The following is a 16,995-nucleotide window of genomic DNA, read 5'->3' as shown; positions in this document are numbered from 1 at the left end:
AACAGCCGCTTACAGTTGGTGGAGGTCTTTGGCCTTTGCGTCTTGCTCTCTTATAAGTGTTTCTCAGATTAAGCAATGAGTTGTTTAAATGCTTTGTAAGGAAAGATGTTCAACTTGGAAATGTGTGTCTCGAGATCCTCATGTTCGGTTCCAGGCTGTTGTGTTCCATCTGTTTGAACAGCACCTGGCCTGGGCTCATAGTCTGAGCCACCACACACCACCGAGTTTAGCTGTATACCACTGCTATCTGTGAATATTGCTACTCTACATACAACTGTACTGAATAAAAAACAATGTGGTATTTTGCTGTTATTATGAATCTTGAGTCTGGAGTAGTAGGAATCAGTGTAGTTTCATGTTTCAGTCAGTACTGTTTATTTTTGTAATGATGCTCAGCACTATTGTACTTTAAGTGTTATTTTTTTCATTCAGTATCAATTTTAAAGAGCCCATATTATGCTAATTTACAGGTTCATAATTTTATTTTGGGGGTCCACTAGAATAGGTTTACATGCTTTAATGTTAAAAAACACATTATTTTTCTCATACTGTACAGCACCACTTTTCACTGTCTGGCTGAAATGCTCTGTTGTAGCTCCTGTCTCGTTAAAGTCCCCCTTTCCGAAAAGCCCAATCTGCAGTGATTGGTCAACCACTTTGACCGCGTGTGTCATAAATGTAATGCCCCTTACCATAACTGAGTTTCAGGCTTCCTGAGCAGCTGTAAACACTATTGTAACTATGGTAACAATGGCATCGGTTTTGCTGTACCAGTTCAAGCCCGAGTCTGATAATAAAATTTGGAAGAACAAGCTGATCGACCCAAACCTCCTTCACAAGCACGACTTGAGTAGGACGTTTCACAGTGGTAAGTTTTAATTTTGTAGCTTTCTTACAAGTACACTGTTGATTATTGTGAAACTAACAAAGCTTCAAGTAAAAGACACGTAGTGCATCTAAGTTAGTCATCTTTTGCTGGAATGGGTGTAGCCGAACTTTTGTTGCCAGAGCTATGAATGGAGAACAGAGACTTACTCCCGGTTGGACATTACCGCGGGTATTAGAGAATTAGTGAGCAAGTTAGCTGTGGACTACCATGGATAGAGGCAGCAACATTACAGCTTGTAATTATAAGTAAACCTCCACACTTTACCAATGATAAAGACTCTTGAGATTGACCATTTTGTTACACAGTTTTAGGTAAATGCTGGCCCACAGCTGAATAGTAAACCCTTACCAAAACAATAAAGTTACATAGCAAGTTAGCCGAGCACTACCGTGGATTGCAGACATAAAATTACCATTTGTAAAAATAAATCCATCTCCACACTTGATCACTATTCATGATGGTAAGAACGAAAAACAATCTGCATAATTCTACACAACTGTAGGTAAAAAGGGCCCGCAGCTGATTAGCAAAACTATTTACATTTACATTTACGCATTTGGCAGACGCTTTTATCCAAAGCGACTTACAGTGCCTTTATTACAGGGACAATCCCCCTGGAGCAACCTGGAGTTAAGTGCCTTGCTCAAGGACACAATGGTGGTGGCTGTGAGGATTGAACCAACAACCTTTTGCTTACCAGTTCAGTGCTTTAGTCCACTACGCCACCACCACATATTTCAACACAATAACATTAGCTAGCAGGTTAGCAGAGGCCTACAGCTGTGCACTGGGTGTACACCGTAGTTACAACACAAAACTCAGCATTTGAACTCTCAGTAGCAGATAAATCCACAAATAATCAAGCATACTTACAGGTTGTGATCCTGAAGTGCCAGATTGTCCCAACAAAGTGGGAACTGCACCATCTTTCAGGAGTAACCATCTTGAAAATCCAGCATTGATTGTGGTTTTACTGCTGAGGAATAGTGATAAAAATACATTTTAACCACTAGGGGTGTGACGATACACTTAGCTCACGAGACGAGATGATACACGATACTGGTTTCACGAGAACGAGACAAGACGATATTTTAACACTATATACACTACCGGTCAAAAGTTTTGAAACACTTACTCATTCTTTATTATAATTTTTTTTTCACATTTTAGAATAATAATAAAGTCATCAAAACTATGGAATAACATAAATGGAACTATGGGAATTATGTTGTGACTAAACAAAATCCAAAATAAATCAAAACTGTGTTATATTTTAGCATCTTCAAAGTAGTCACCCTTTGCCTAGAATTTGTAGACATGTATTCTTGACATTTTCTCAAACGACTTCTTGAGGTTTCACCCTGGGATGCTTTTTAAACAGTATTGAAGGAGTTCCCATCTATGTTGGGCACTTATTGGCTCCTTTTCTTTATTATTTGGTCCAAGTCATCAATTTCAAAAACTTTTTTTTTTTTTTTATTACATTTTAGATTTGTAATGAAATTAATATGGTGGCACAATTATATTTTTGTCTACAAAACTAATTTCAAACATTTAAGCATACGCCTACAGATAAAAAGATTTTTAAGATCGTGAGAAACATTTCAGTCAAGTGTTTCAAAACTTTTGACTGGTAGTGTATATGACTGGAAAAATAGTATTTTATTCAACTGAAAGTCACAAAATGCAAAACAATGCAGGTGCATTTTGAAATGTTTTAACTACTCATCTTGTAATGAATGTCACTTCAGTTCTACTTTCTGAGTACGAACTATCATATGCAGTAAAAGACAGAACAATATGCAAGCACTGTTTGTGGTTTTGCCACAAACTCAACTGACTGGCTTCTCTCCTTATGATTTCACATGAGTCTCTTCAGACCTGGTTGATTTTAGTTGAGAGCTGCGGTAGTTCTGTACGTGTCTTTGCATAGTGCTTGTTTTAGCCGCGGTGTACAGAACTATTTTCTTACAGTGCTTACATACTGGCTGTGTCTCGTTTGGAAGGCTGCGTCCTCCAGAGGTTGCATTTGTCTGCCGCATACGTCATCGAGGCTGTCTCGTTTCCTTTTTTTTTAAATTATTATTTTTTTTATTATTGGGAATGCAAAAAATGTTAACAATTGTATAAATGTAAGTGCATATACATAAAAGGCATTGACAGTAGATAAAAAATAAGAAAAAGACAAAAAATAAATAAATAAATAATGAAACGAGACAGCCTCGATGACGTATGCGGCCGATAAATGCGACCTCCGGAGGACGCAGCCTTCCAAACGAGACACAGCCTTTGTACGTGTCTTGTCTGTCACTCTGTTGCCATTTATTGTTTCCACCAGGTACCTAAAATGCTGCCACACTAACAATTTAAAAGTGGCGGGGGCATCTTCTATGCTAATTTCACCCTCACACTCCGTCATGCTGATATCGTGAGACAGCTTTTCACCTCAAAGAGAAATATCATCACGTTTTAATATCGCGAGATCTCGTGGCACAAGATCTCGTCACACCCCTATTAACCACTGATTCTTCAATTCGTCTGCCTTTGGAAGTCCAAACAAAGATGTTTTGCTTTAGCAGTGAACAAAACAGCGTCTACTTGACATGGCGACAACACTAACCCAACTCATCCTGGCTTCAGCTATAAATACCTTTGTTTGAGGGCGGGCATTATGCAGATTTGTGACATAGTGACAGAGATACTTTATGGAAGAAATGGCTGGACTACAAACCAGGTGTTTAATGTAGTCATGCAGTGTTTTCTGTGGGAAAGAATAACTCCCTTTTGCATGGACTTTGTACTTTGTAACTTTGCAGACCTTTTACATGCAGAAACAGCTATATTACATACTAAAGGAAAGCTAAAATCCCAAAAAGCATTATAGGGCCTCTTTAAAAACTATTGGTTGATTAATTGGTTATCGGCAGGTACTGCCCAACTTAGTTATCGGTAAAATCCACTATCAGTCGACCTCTAGTCCCTTTGTCTTTTCATTCCCACATTGGTACCCATGTGTCGACCACTGATGATGTCCTCCAAGGTTCACAATGTCTTGCGGTACCCAGTAAAACCAATTGAGCACTTGTGACTACGCTGATTTTGTCATCATCTCTCAGAAATCTGGTTCAAATAGACTTCACAGCAGCCTCTGGGAAAAAATTACTCCAGCTCTGATCAAATTCCTGAAGAGTTTTTTGGTCAGCTAGAAGAAGGAAAGAACAGCAAGTTTTGAGGGGAGCAAGGGCAAGTATGCCAATCAAACCACTGATAAGTTCATTTTTAATATGTATAATTAATCAAACAAACTGTTGCATCACTGGCTTTTAAGAGAGCTAGAACTAACTGGAAGACATCTTGTTTTCTACCTTTCTTTATGAAGAGCTTTAAAAAAGCATTAGAAGTGTAAAGCCTCCCACACGTCTGGACAAGGCCAGGGATTACGCACACAATTTACAGAGATATGACACAGGACACACACAAACTTACACTTAGGTGGTTTCACATATAGTACGTTTTAAGTGAAACAAACCCAGTTTGGTTAAAGTGAACCAGAAAGGGAACCAGCCGCAAATGACCTCAGTGCTTTTGGTGTTCACAATGGAAGTGGACTTAACAGAGGACCCAGTTTCTTTTTTGGTCCTTTTCACATTAATGTGGTCTCAGACCCCTTGTTGTTCACACCACAGCTCCTTAAGAACTCAGACCCCATTGCAGCTAGGGCTGTCATGATTATGAAATTTGGCTGACAATAATTTTGAATAAATAATTGAAATTATTATGATAAGCAATTGTCATACAAATTGTCATACTTCTTAATGTGTACGTATTCTTTTGACAGATAGGCCAACACCTTTAGTAATTTATTGATATTTAACTTGAAATCATATAATAAAATGGGGCTACATGATTACTTTTAAAGCTTTAAAAAATATGGATTTTTTCATAAACAATTATTGCACAGGGATAGAATGATATGAAAAGTCATATTTTATATGTTATGTCATTTATGAAACCCAGACAACACCGCCAATTATATTACATTAAGCAATAGTAATAATGTATACTGTATTTCTGTCCTAAATTCTTCACTCTCTCACGTTATATTAAGGCTCTCCGATAAAACCTACAAGCCCTTATTTCACGTGAAGGAAAACATTTAAAATTCTATGTGCATTTTTCTTTATCATCTCGAGATTAATGGAGCAAGCAAGCATCTCCTCCTGCTTCATTTACATTGTGTGTATGAGCCAAGAACATTTGCCATTGCACAAATAAAATGAAAGTGAAACTGTAAAAATCCTCGCTTGTATTTTCGTGGGAGTTTGGCACGAACCTCCGTAGACGGTACGCCCACCAGAGCGGTAAAACGGTTCATCTTAACGTGCTGCTCTGCTCTGAATGCGGCCGATCCGTTCATTTTAGGTGATCAAATAATACAACAAGAACGGAATATGAGACACAAAAACATGTCATGGTAATCATGGGATATCTATATTTGCTTAAAATTCCCAAATGTGGACAGTAAATTGTGAATGGAATATGAAGTATGTAATGCAGCTATGTATGGCATGCCACGAGGTACTTATATCATAAAATGCAAAGCGGACTGGTACCTCTTCGCTTTCACATCGCACAAATCAATCAAACCACAAAAGGACCAAAAAGGACCCACAAACTAACCATACACAGACCACCTCCTGAGGTGGTCTGAGTACAGTTCACTTTTGGGTCCTTTTAGGAGGGTCTGAGACCACTTGGTTTGTTCACATATACATGTTATACTGCTCTGAGAGGGCTTGGAGTGTTCAAACGAACTAGGTGTGAAAACGCCCTATAAAACTATTCACTTCTGAGCCAAACTATTCTGCTTAATCACTGCTTGGTGTACCAGTCTCATCCTAAGGGTTTCTAAATCGACAGATAGACAGACACAGGGTCCACAATTAACTTTTTGACACTCCTGCCAATGGAGGGTGAACTGAGAAAACCTGAGACACCGGCCAAGAAATTGAATCTTAAAAATAAAAAAAAAGGCAATTTCAGTTTCATGCCAATGGAATTATTCAGCAGTCTTTCTCCTGGATATTTGTGACAGCGCAGGTCATCCTGTCACTTGCAGCATCATATACAAGATGAGGCAGTTCCGTCACTTAGTGAAATTGCACTCGTCATAATGTGGTGACCATATTTTCATTTTGATGGCTTTTGTGGAATATTCCTCACAATAAATTTCACCACATGGTGTTCTGGAGAAGAAAAAAAAACTATAGGACTCCTATATAAACTTGACAAATATTCCACTGAGGTAAAATTAAGAAGACGTATAAGTCTATCACAATGTTTTTCTTATAGGCCATTTGTCTTCGATTTGAAATGCACCTGTCACTTACATCTGTGTAGGACAGATTATTCTTCTTACAATTCTATGTTAACGTTCCTAATAATGTTACTGGTATTCACTTAATTAAATGTTATTTACTTGCCGAAGGCAATTTTTACTCAATTTACATTTTTGGCCCTTGGTGAGTATTTGGACAGACAGACTGAAAAGACAGACAGATAGATGAATAGATAGAATAGACAGATATAAAGATTTCAGACAGACCAGTTTTAGAGAGACCAGGTTTACAAGTACCTTGACCTTTACATTGAGGGAGCACTACTTGCAAACGCTTGAGCCCAATATCACAGCTCAGTGGATAGTAGGGATGGGCATTCATCAATAATTTGGTATTCGAATATTTAAGCTCATAAAAAGCAAATACTCGAATATTCTATTATTTAAATGAAGGTAATTAATGAGAATCATATTTTTTTTTTTTGTCATAAAGGTTGCGTCATCATTTAAAAAGAACAAGCTTCTTATTATATGCAAAACAAGCGTATATTATGTCTTGTGTTTTTTTGTTGAAAACATTTAAACACGCCATGTGTGAAAACAAAAATGTACAGAATGAAAGCATTTAAGCTCACGCAAAGTGAAGAGAAAGAAACCGCTAATAAAGTAGACTGACGCAATTAATGTACAGGACGAATATAAACACTCGACATATAATAGTTATGTTTATATTGTATCTCGTGTCATGTTTTTGTTGAGAAAAACAAGCATATCCACATGATCAGTAAATTATACTCATTTATACACACCAGTTTAAATGATGGAATTTCCCTTACCTCAGCTAGCAACGTCTTTCTCGGATGCCATGTTTGTTGTTTACAGAAGCGTTGCGAGGATTACGTAGCTACGGGGATGCTGCTTTCTGACGGGCTGCACATATATGGGAGTAAAAGAGTACACCGCTTATACAGTACATTTAAACAGGAACCCAGCTTTCTCGCAGTAAGCCACATTCTCGCAATAGCCCGCTATTTGGTGTCCATCTAAGCATACTGACAGAGTTTACTCATCAAATGTGATCAACTTGTGTCCACATTCAACAGCGCCACCCAGTGCATTCTGTTATAACTGCCAGTTTTAGTTTGTGTGTTCAGGATTTATCTCACTGTTTATATGGCCAGCAAAGTAAAACTTTGAGAAATTCAAATAGTATTTTTACTTTTCGAATAATTATTGCAGAACAAATACACGAGTACTCGACTACTCGTGCATATCCCTAGTGGATAGACAGCAGATTGTCTTACTTCCATAGACTGGAGTCATCTCGATAAATCCAGACTAATATTACACACACAAAAAAAAAACTTGCACTCATTACTAAACTCTTAGTTTTGCTCCAGGAATAGAGAGAGGGTTTGAATAAGTACATTTTAGTCATTAGAGAGTGCTATCTTAGCTGATCTGTGCTTTACACAGTAAAGCCACAATCTGCGTATTATGTGGCACAGCTGAGGAACGTGAACAATTCCAGATATGCGAGCCATAGCGGATTTAAAAAGGTATGATCAGGAAATGAGCTAGCCTTCGGGGCTACAATAAGAGTTTGTTTTGTTGTTTGGGGTTGTAGATCTGACCATGAAGCCTGGCGGCTTAAGCCCACCCTGAACTTGTGTTATCCAACAGTCCTCTCCCCCTCCCCTCTCTGGTCTGGGGCGGGTGGGTGTGTTTTTTGGGGGGAAGACATGCTTGTCTGGAACAGAGTGACCTGAGGGAGCAATTCATACCAGTCCAGAGTAGGTGCAGGCATGAAATTCGCTCGCACACACACACACACACACACACACACACACACACACACACACACACAAAGAGCAAAAACACGCGATGTCAGCAAGGCCACAACCGAGCAAACAACTGGATGGGCCACTAGAGTAACGGGTGGTGGTGGAGCCAGGAGAGTAAACAGTAAGGGCTGTCTTACAGCTAGAGCTGTTAACAGCTCGCGATAAGAGCCCCGGAAGAGAGAAAGAGAGGAGGAAATCGCCATAAAACTCTTGAGAGGGGGCACTAAAAGAAAAACGACAAACCAAATGTGGAAAAGGAGACGTTTGCGGGGAGGAGGGAGGGGATTTGGGGGGGTTGACGGTTTGTTCCCCTTCGTTGAGGAGGTAACGGGAGTCTTGTTTTGTGCTTGTATACTTGACATTTCTGTGACATTTTCTCCTTAGCACTTTGTCTCACATGGACCCGGGGACGTCCCCCCCCCCCCAAAGACCACCTCCTATTCCCGCCGTTAACCAACTTAGCATGGCAAAACGTCTCTGGAGACAAAGAGCAGACACACACACACACACACACACACACACACACAAGACACACATAAACAAATCATACTAACAATCACCACCAGAGGCTCCGTTTAGACTTGCTACAGCAACAGTTCCACACAACTCTCTCAGTTTAAGTAATAAGATCAAACTAATTACATACAAAAAGATCACTAGTAAAAATTCTTCAATTTTGAATTGTTTTCTAATTTGATGCAAAATTTTAACTGAAAAATGTATATGAATTTCAGAATTTCTTCATATTTGGTATGTCCTTCATTTGCTTTACAGCATGCACTCAAGCTGTAAAGTCTGCGCAAAAGATGATACTCCATGTTAATCCAGTTTGATTTGAAAATGTTCCAAAGACCATACTGTGCTTCAATGGAAGCAATGAAATCTGACCTTTTATACAAGGGAGTTAACATGGTAAATTTGTTATATTTGAATAGTGACCAAGAAATAGAGAAGAATCTTCAATATTTCTTCTTCATTTTACATCATAACATTCATTTATTTTAGATTTTTCAAAATCCTAAAACTTCTATGCCCAGGTTTACATTTTCATGTGGTCTCCGACTTTTGGACCCCACTGTATTTGCCGGAAATAGACTTAACACACATAATCTGTCTTTCACATCAGTTTATATCTGAAAGAAGTGGATTTTGATTTCATTATCACCTGAGTTGGATTATCTGAAGCATAACCAGGTCAGCAAACATCCTGACAGGTCCAGGCAGCATGAAGACAAACAACATTGCAAATGGAAATTGCATTACAAATGGAAAGTCCATACACTCCAGACACACATGCATTCAAACAAAGAGGTGGCGGTAACAAGTGCATGCAAGAACAGGCAAGGAATGTTTTAATGTTCTTACATTTCAAAAGAAAGAAAAATGAAAGAAAGGAAAACAATAGTGCTGCTGTGGACACCACCATCTCATAACAAACATAGAGGGTCTGTTCCAAAACCTAGTAAGCTGCCTCCGGAAGCAGCACTTTAAGGAATCAGAGGTGCGTTCCCGACGCAAAGGCTGCTCCAAAAGGTAGGCATCGTAATTATTTTGCCTCCTAAGATATCTCTTTTAGGTCAAATGGCCAATTATCATCATATGTATTATTCCCCGGGTAGGCGATCCCAGAATGCACCATGAAAAGCTCGGTGGAAAAAGAAATCCAAGATGGCGGACAAAGCGAGAGAAACTAGGACCACCATTTGAATGACGAATTGCTACATACGTAGAGTGTTCCAAAACGGTCTCTAATGAGGCTCCATTTCAGTTTGGATGCTGCCTTAGAAGACAGCTGCCTATATAGGCAGGAGATTGCAAGGCAGCTCACTAAGTCTTGGAATAGACCCTGAGTCTCATTCTGAGGCACGCACACACACAAAGCTGATCGTGGATTGGTTGTTGACAGCAACTCTTGGTGCAGTAATTAGAGAGAGAGGACTGATCCAAATTGACTTCAAAACCACTGCTGCCCTTGAAGAAACATCTGTGTGCAACAAAAACAAGGCAATTATGCCGAGGGGTGACTGTCCTCCACAGAGAGCCAGACACTGAGTGACACTCAGAGGCAACGCCACCATCAAACTGACACCTCATCGGAGTCATCACTCGTAAGTGTTCCCAAAAATGCCCATCAGTCATTTTACATCTTATTAGTAGATATGTAAATGTTTAGTAAATTCTGTCATGTATCGTTATGCTTCAGATTACATTATACATATTGTGTCAAATGTTGCTTTGTTTATGATTACAACATGTCCCCCACACCATAGTTTTAGTCCCAAACAAAGGTTTGTCTGATTGACAAATGCTTTGCGAATCGTTTAAAGGGTTAGTTCACCCAAAAATTAAAATTCTCTCATGATTTACTTACCTTTAAGCCATCCCAGATGTGTATGATTTTCCTTTTTCAGCAGAACTGAGGTGAAGATTTTTATAAGCACATTTCAGCTCTTTTTGTCCATACAATTGAAGTCAACAGGTGCCTTTAGACTGCTTGCTATTTGACAGTCCAAAAGGCATATTTAGGCAGCTTAAAAGTAATCCACATGACTCCAGTCGATCAATTAATGTCTTCTGAAGTAAATCGATAGATTGGTGTAAGAAACAAATCAATGATTAAAACATTTTTAACTTTAAATCATTGCTTCCGGACAGCACTGTATTGCTGTTTGAAATGACCTAACTCTCGCGTAACGTTCGTTACTCTGTTGTATACAAAGCAGGCGCTTCCGACTTCTCGCATGAACGCATTGCACTTACGTCTCTGATGTGTCGACTACTGGTAGGAAGCGATTTTTTAAAGTTAATAAAGTTTTAATTATCGATTAATTTGTTACACAAACCTATCGATTTGCTTCAGAAGACATTACTTGATCAACTGGAGTCATGTGGATTGCATTTATGCTGCCTAAATATGCCTTTTGGACTGTCAAATAGCCAGCAGTTTAATGGCACCTGTTTATTTGCATTGTATGAGCAAAAAGAGCTGAAATGTGCTCATAAAAATGTTCACCTCAGTTCTGCTGAAGAAGGAAAGTCATACACATCTGGGATGGCTTAAAGGTGAGTAAATCATGAGAGGATTTTCATTTTTGGGTGAACTAACCCTTTAACTGAGTCGGTAAAAAGAAGCTGATCAAAATAACGATATGTGTATGAATCGTACATCCTTTGCCTGCATCGCCCATGTCCTACACCCATGTTTTTAGTAAGATTGTATCTTTAGTTGTCCTTAAAACTATGAAGTTCTTCTCACTAAGCTTTAAAGCCACTGTCAACATAAAACAGCATTCCCAACCCATTTTACTTCCGTAATGTGATGTATTTCTGAGTGAAACAGGATATTCAGCGAGAAATATTTTTTAGAAGGAACTTGATTTTATCCATCAGGAATTGATTGGATTGTGAAAATTGGTCTCTATATGACAGCTGCTTGAAGGCAGCATAGTCTCATGTCAACTCATAATAATATGTACGAGATTGTCAAATCGTAAAATACTGTATGACTTGGCAGATACAAAAAGGTACGACTTTTAGACCAACAAATCAACAAACAGAATTACAAATCGATATAATACTGCCATTAAATTTTAGCTAGCCTCCTATTCTACATTATATTTTAAGAAAGAAAACATCTGTGAAAACATTGGGTTAAACATCATACATTTGTTTATGCAATACAAATCAGGGCTCGACATTAACGCTTGTCCACTTGTCCGGGACAAATGGATTTTTGAAGGGGCAAGTGAAAGAGAATTTTACTTGCCCAACCGGACAAGCATTACTGATTAAAACATTAATAACAAAACAATAACCAGCAATATTTGTTATAGCCTAGGCCTGTGTCACTTATTAGAAAGTTCATATTCTTATTCTGCTGTTGAAAGTAATCTAGAGCACATAATTGTATTATTCGCAAGCGATCTAGTAACAGCTGTGCCCTGTTTGATTGACAGGCGGCGTATGTGTGTGTGCTGAACATACATGTTACGAAAATGCTCACTCTAATGCGCACCTGAACATGTTACTTGAGCATGTAACTTAAATGTCCTTTTTTCTCCCCGGACAAGTTAGTTTTTTACTTGGACATGTGAATGACCAATTTACTTGTCCAGAGGACAAGCACATGACAATGCTTAATCTCGAGTCCTGCAAATGACTGATGTATGTCAATAATCTGTAATACGTTTTTGACATACATGGTTGCATGGTTACGTTTAGGGTTTCGGTAAGGGGTAAAACTTTATGTTTAGGTTAAGGTTTGGCTTATGGGGTTAAACTTAGGCAAAATTGTAATATCATCATTTGTTGGTCTGTTTATTTTTCTTTATGGGAATAAAAGTTGTATTTTTTGTAAGAGTAAACTTAAGCAATTTTTTACGATTTTGCCATCTCGTACTATTATTATGACTTGTCATGAGACCAGGTTGTTGGAGGGGAGGGGTTGAAAAATAAGAAGGCTTGGTGACATTAGCCGAGAAGAAAAGTTGTTTCGGTGGAGCAAATTATTACATCTATTTTCTTTGAACAAATCATTCACCAGGAATGTGTATTAAGAAAGTAAACGGGGTTCATCTTGATTTCATATTGCCTGAGTTGAGTCAGCCTCAACATGAGAAAACAAGTCTGCGGAGGAAGTTTGGATGCCCCGCACTTCCTCTGTGTATCCTTGCTGTCTTTCTCATCAACATTTGTGCTTCTCACAAACACAATAAGCTGAATGTCAGGGGTGTGATTTACATAGACAAATTGTAGATTCTTTTGAAGTTTCATATGGAAACACAGACGGGAAGTGTACACAATCGGGCAGGTGGCGGGTCACTGCTTGTTCCAGTAAGTTCTTTGGAGAACATGGATCAATCAGCCTGACCATTAGTAAGTCCTTTCTGCTGTGACTACCAGTCGCTGTCTTTGTTGGAGTGTTGTGCTGTTTGAGCCTTGGATACAGGTGACTCACACTGCCCCCACCTCCCCACCTCTGCAAAGGCAAAAACACAGCATTCAGACGCAACATTACCAAACTGAACAGGTGTGAAGGGGAGCAAGTGCTGACACGAAGTGGGCGGGACTGCCGGGAAGAGACTGTATCAGCAGCACATAGGGGAGTCACTGCAAAAAAGGACACTCACTCACTACTGTGAATCAAATCTTCTGGTAGGATCACAGAAAGGAGCAGCAGCATATCACCTCCATACCTTCCTCAAACGTGTCATGGGCATTATTGTTGAAATCAAAGAATCTGAATTGCAACAACAAACAATCCAGCTGTAACAGAGCACATTTCTAAGGAGGCTCCATTTCCTCTGTTTGTTTTCTGGTGGAGGGAAAGGGGCGGGGGGGAGCCTGAGACTACAGGTCTCTTGAAGGCCAGGGGTGGAAGAACACTCCTCTGTTCTCATCCATTATGCTTTTCCCACCATTCTTGTGTGCATGGGAGAGGAAGAGGGAGCAAACATGCATAAGTCACAAAAGTCTGCTTTGCCAGGCATTCACAGTCAGATGTAAGGGACATGCTGGCATTCATCTCTACAGACCTGCTGGCTATAGAGATATAAATTCACAGAAGTAGTTATTTTAGCACCAGCCAGGTGATTCGCTCGCATTCTCTCAGTCCCATCCAAAAAAGTGGGGTTTGGTGCATCAAAGTACGGTTGAGGTATAACCAAAAGGAAATTTCATGTAAAATAAACCTCAAATTCTGTATAGATGTCCTTTTAATATTTAAAAAAACAAATGTATAAATACAGAAGTACAAAAATCGATAAAACAATCATTTAAGCAGTGATTCAATTGATTTAAGAGTGCAATTACAAACATATTTAAGTACAAAAAGCACATTTTGGGTTTTAAAACACATTGTATAAAGTAAAGTATTTATTTTCCTCCCTTATTTTCTGTCTAAAGCTCCTAACAGAACTTCATCTAAGGTCACGAAGTCCTTGTTTTGTATTCAGTGAAGGGAGACCAAGTAAAGGACCTTCCATCCTCCGCTAATGGCAAGGTCTTTAATGAATTGCTAGACAGTCTACCCATAACTCTCTCAACAAAACAAAGATTACACTAACCAAATGTTTACCTGACTAGGCCCTGCCAAAGAGACAGTCCTCTAGTTCCCAAGCAAAGCAAACAGTATCCTTTCCATCAGTTTAGCCAAACACATGCAATGCAATTTTATCCTCTATTCATTTCACTACTCATTCAAATTCCATGTGAACCAATGCCATGTTAAATGCCAGCATGTGTGAAACCATCAGAAGTGAAAATAGATTTGGAGGTCTGGCCTTATCAGCTGGTTCTTACCTTTCTGGCAGTGGTTCGAAGTCCAGCAGCGGTAGCTGTAGTTGTCATTGAAGCTGGTCCTTATGCACTGCGGCCTATCTTCCATTATACCTGGACAAACATCTCCACACTCTTTGGATAGCTTATTCCCAGCAATGTAGTTGTTAAACTCTGCATCCATAATGAGCGACCAGTCGACCGAGTCCAAGTAGCAAAGCTCCGGGTTCTTCTCGATTCTGATGGCCCCTCTGGTGATGTTCCTTAGGTTGTAAAGGCCGATATCTTTCAGGCTGGTCATTTCAAAGATGACCAGGGCATAGTTGTAGAACAGGTTACGTCCTCGGATGACACTGAGGTTGGGAAAGAGCACACTAAGGCTATCCAGGCCAGAGACACGGAACAGGAGAAGGTAGTCTGTGATCATGGTCAGTTTAGGGAAGGATAGGGTGCGAAAGTGCTCTTGGTTGAGGTTGTTGTTCTTGTCACCAATGAGGAGGATATGCAGGTAGCCTTCTACCACCGTGCAGTCCTCCAGCTTCTTGAACTCACTGATGTCATTGCGAATATCAATGTGAGGACCACAGACTGTAAAGGAAAAAGAGAAAATAGTACAGGTAGATCTTTAAAATCTAATGTGATTTAACATTGCTACAGTATAGTCTCTATTAAGAGAGCATTCATCTAATACACCAAAACTAAAGTTTGAAAATGTAAATTTTTGCTTTATTTAGGCTTCTTTATTAAAGATACACCACAGAGGATTTCTCATTTAATTTGTCCATAGACATTAACGAAATACCATTATTGAGCATGTAAATAAAAAAAAATCTGCATTCATAACCATGTTCCTGCCTTACTCTGTGTCACTACGGTAAGCGTAAAATAAAGATTTTACATTAAGAGCTGTCGGGTTCGATTGGTGGGAAATTTTAGGCTTCCATTATTCATCCTGTGCATGCTTTGAAAGACAAAGGTTATGTGCAACATGTATTTAACACTTTCTCAGCTGACTTCCTTTGAATATTTGCTTACGCATTGTGTCATATGTACTTGGACAGACAGGTGAAGACTGTCACTCCACTACACATAAACCAGCTGTAGCTCGATTATAGCTGCACATGTAAACATGTTGAATGACTCTTGGTGTAGCTAGCCAGATTTGCTCTGATATGATGGTCATAGGCAACCATGGATATACCTAAAACCATCAGATAAATCCGTGCAAAAGAGCAGTGCCGAAGCACAACTGATGTAAAACAACAAATAAAATGCTCCTCTGCAAGTAACTTGCAGTTTTGTGTCAATGACAGCCCAGAATTCTATAGTGTACCTGTAGTATACCTTCAACATTTAGTTTTTTTACTTTAATTTCTTTATTAATATTAATAAAATCACATTCTCTTTAAAAAACAACAACAACTCCAGTAAAGCATGCTGCAGGTGGTCAGGCAGCTATGGAAGCACGACACTTGAAGCGAGTCAGATGTATCCGCTGTCACTCATGATGAGCAAGGGACAGTTGAAATATAATCTCTGAGAATGCTCTTAATTTACAGAAGCTTAAAAAGGGATCTGCATTATCCTATGCGAGTTATCCTATATAACCATCTGACAGTGTAATACTACCAGATTTAGGACGCACCGTGTCACCACTTCATACCTAAGGTCAATGTTGCTGAACATTTTTCTGATTAATTGAGTGATAAGGAGATTTCCTAAACCACAAAAGGGCAACTCTGGAATGCAAAGAAAATACACAAAGAAGTTTCTTTAAGATTTTAAATAAATGAAAAAATTCTTTACATATTTAATATGATAAACATAAGAATGAAGTACCATTACTCTCATACTCTTGTATATTGCTCTTTTTTTAGACTCATACACACAGCCCATGGTTTATTTATGAATATGTTTTCTAATTTTATCTGTCATTTACTACTGTTGGGGTAATCGTTCACTACCTGCTTTGCTAACCAGCTCATTTAATTAGCCTAATCTTGATTATGAACATACTCCCTGTGTTGCATGGGATGAAAGACTGTCAAATATATTGGATTTAACTAACCAATATGATCTAGGTTTGCATGAATATTACTTTAAAGAGCTATTAAGACCTATATCTAAGTCTTAAAGATCTAGTTAAAGAACTAGTTTACCTGAAGATGAAAATTCTAACATCATTTACTCACAAACAATTTGTTCTCAACCCATATGACTTTCTTTCAAATGGAATTGGAAAGACATGAAGTTGAGTATTTATGACATCATTTTTATTTTAGTGCAAACTATCCCTTTAAGCAAATGCCAAAACCCTTAAGAGATAACGTAGTTAAAGAGTAGCATTAGCTTAACAAAAGCAACATTGTACTAACCATTATCAAAGGTCAAGATGATTACATATTCACTTCAGACCATCTACAGTGAGAGGATGAGTAATTTGCACCACAATAACAAAACAAATGTTGAAAAGTGACTCCCCCCTGTAAGGTTATGTCTGTGTCCTGAAAGGGGAGGTGATCAGGAGAAAAATTGTCTTGACATATGAGCTCCTTTGGCTAAACCTGTTATGTTCTTAGAGAGGCTTAGGTCACCTTCTAAGATACAATATCACAGGGCCACAGCTATGAGACAAATGAAATTTTTTC

At 38.8% G+C, this 16,995-nt stretch overlaps 1 protein-coding gene across 1 annotated transcript in view; it reads right to left on the bottom strand.

Annotated features, from left to right (window-relative positions):
* LOC127455660 (insulin-like growth factor 1 receptor) overlaps positions 1-16,995 on the bottom strand; it is a 162,705-nt gene that overhangs the window by 130,926 nt on the left and 14,784 nt on the right. Inside the window, exon 2 of the mRNA XM_051723684.1 lies at positions 14,372-14,935. Within this exon, the coding sequence (XP_051579644.1) occupies positions 14,372-14,935 (564 nt within the window). The remainder of the gene's footprint in view (positions 1-14,371; positions 14,936-16,995) is intronic.

Source organism: Myxocyprinus asiaticus, chromosome 18 (genome assembly GCF_019703515.2).
Source record: "Myxocyprinus asiaticus isolate MX2 ecotype Aquarium Trade chromosome 18, UBuf_Myxa_2, whole genome shotgun sequence".
Taxonomy (NCBI): domain Eukaryota; kingdom Metazoa; phylum Chordata; class Actinopteri; order Cypriniformes; family Catostomidae; genus Myxocyprinus; species Myxocyprinus asiaticus.
This window is presented reverse-complemented; position numbering and strand designations above follow the sequence as displayed.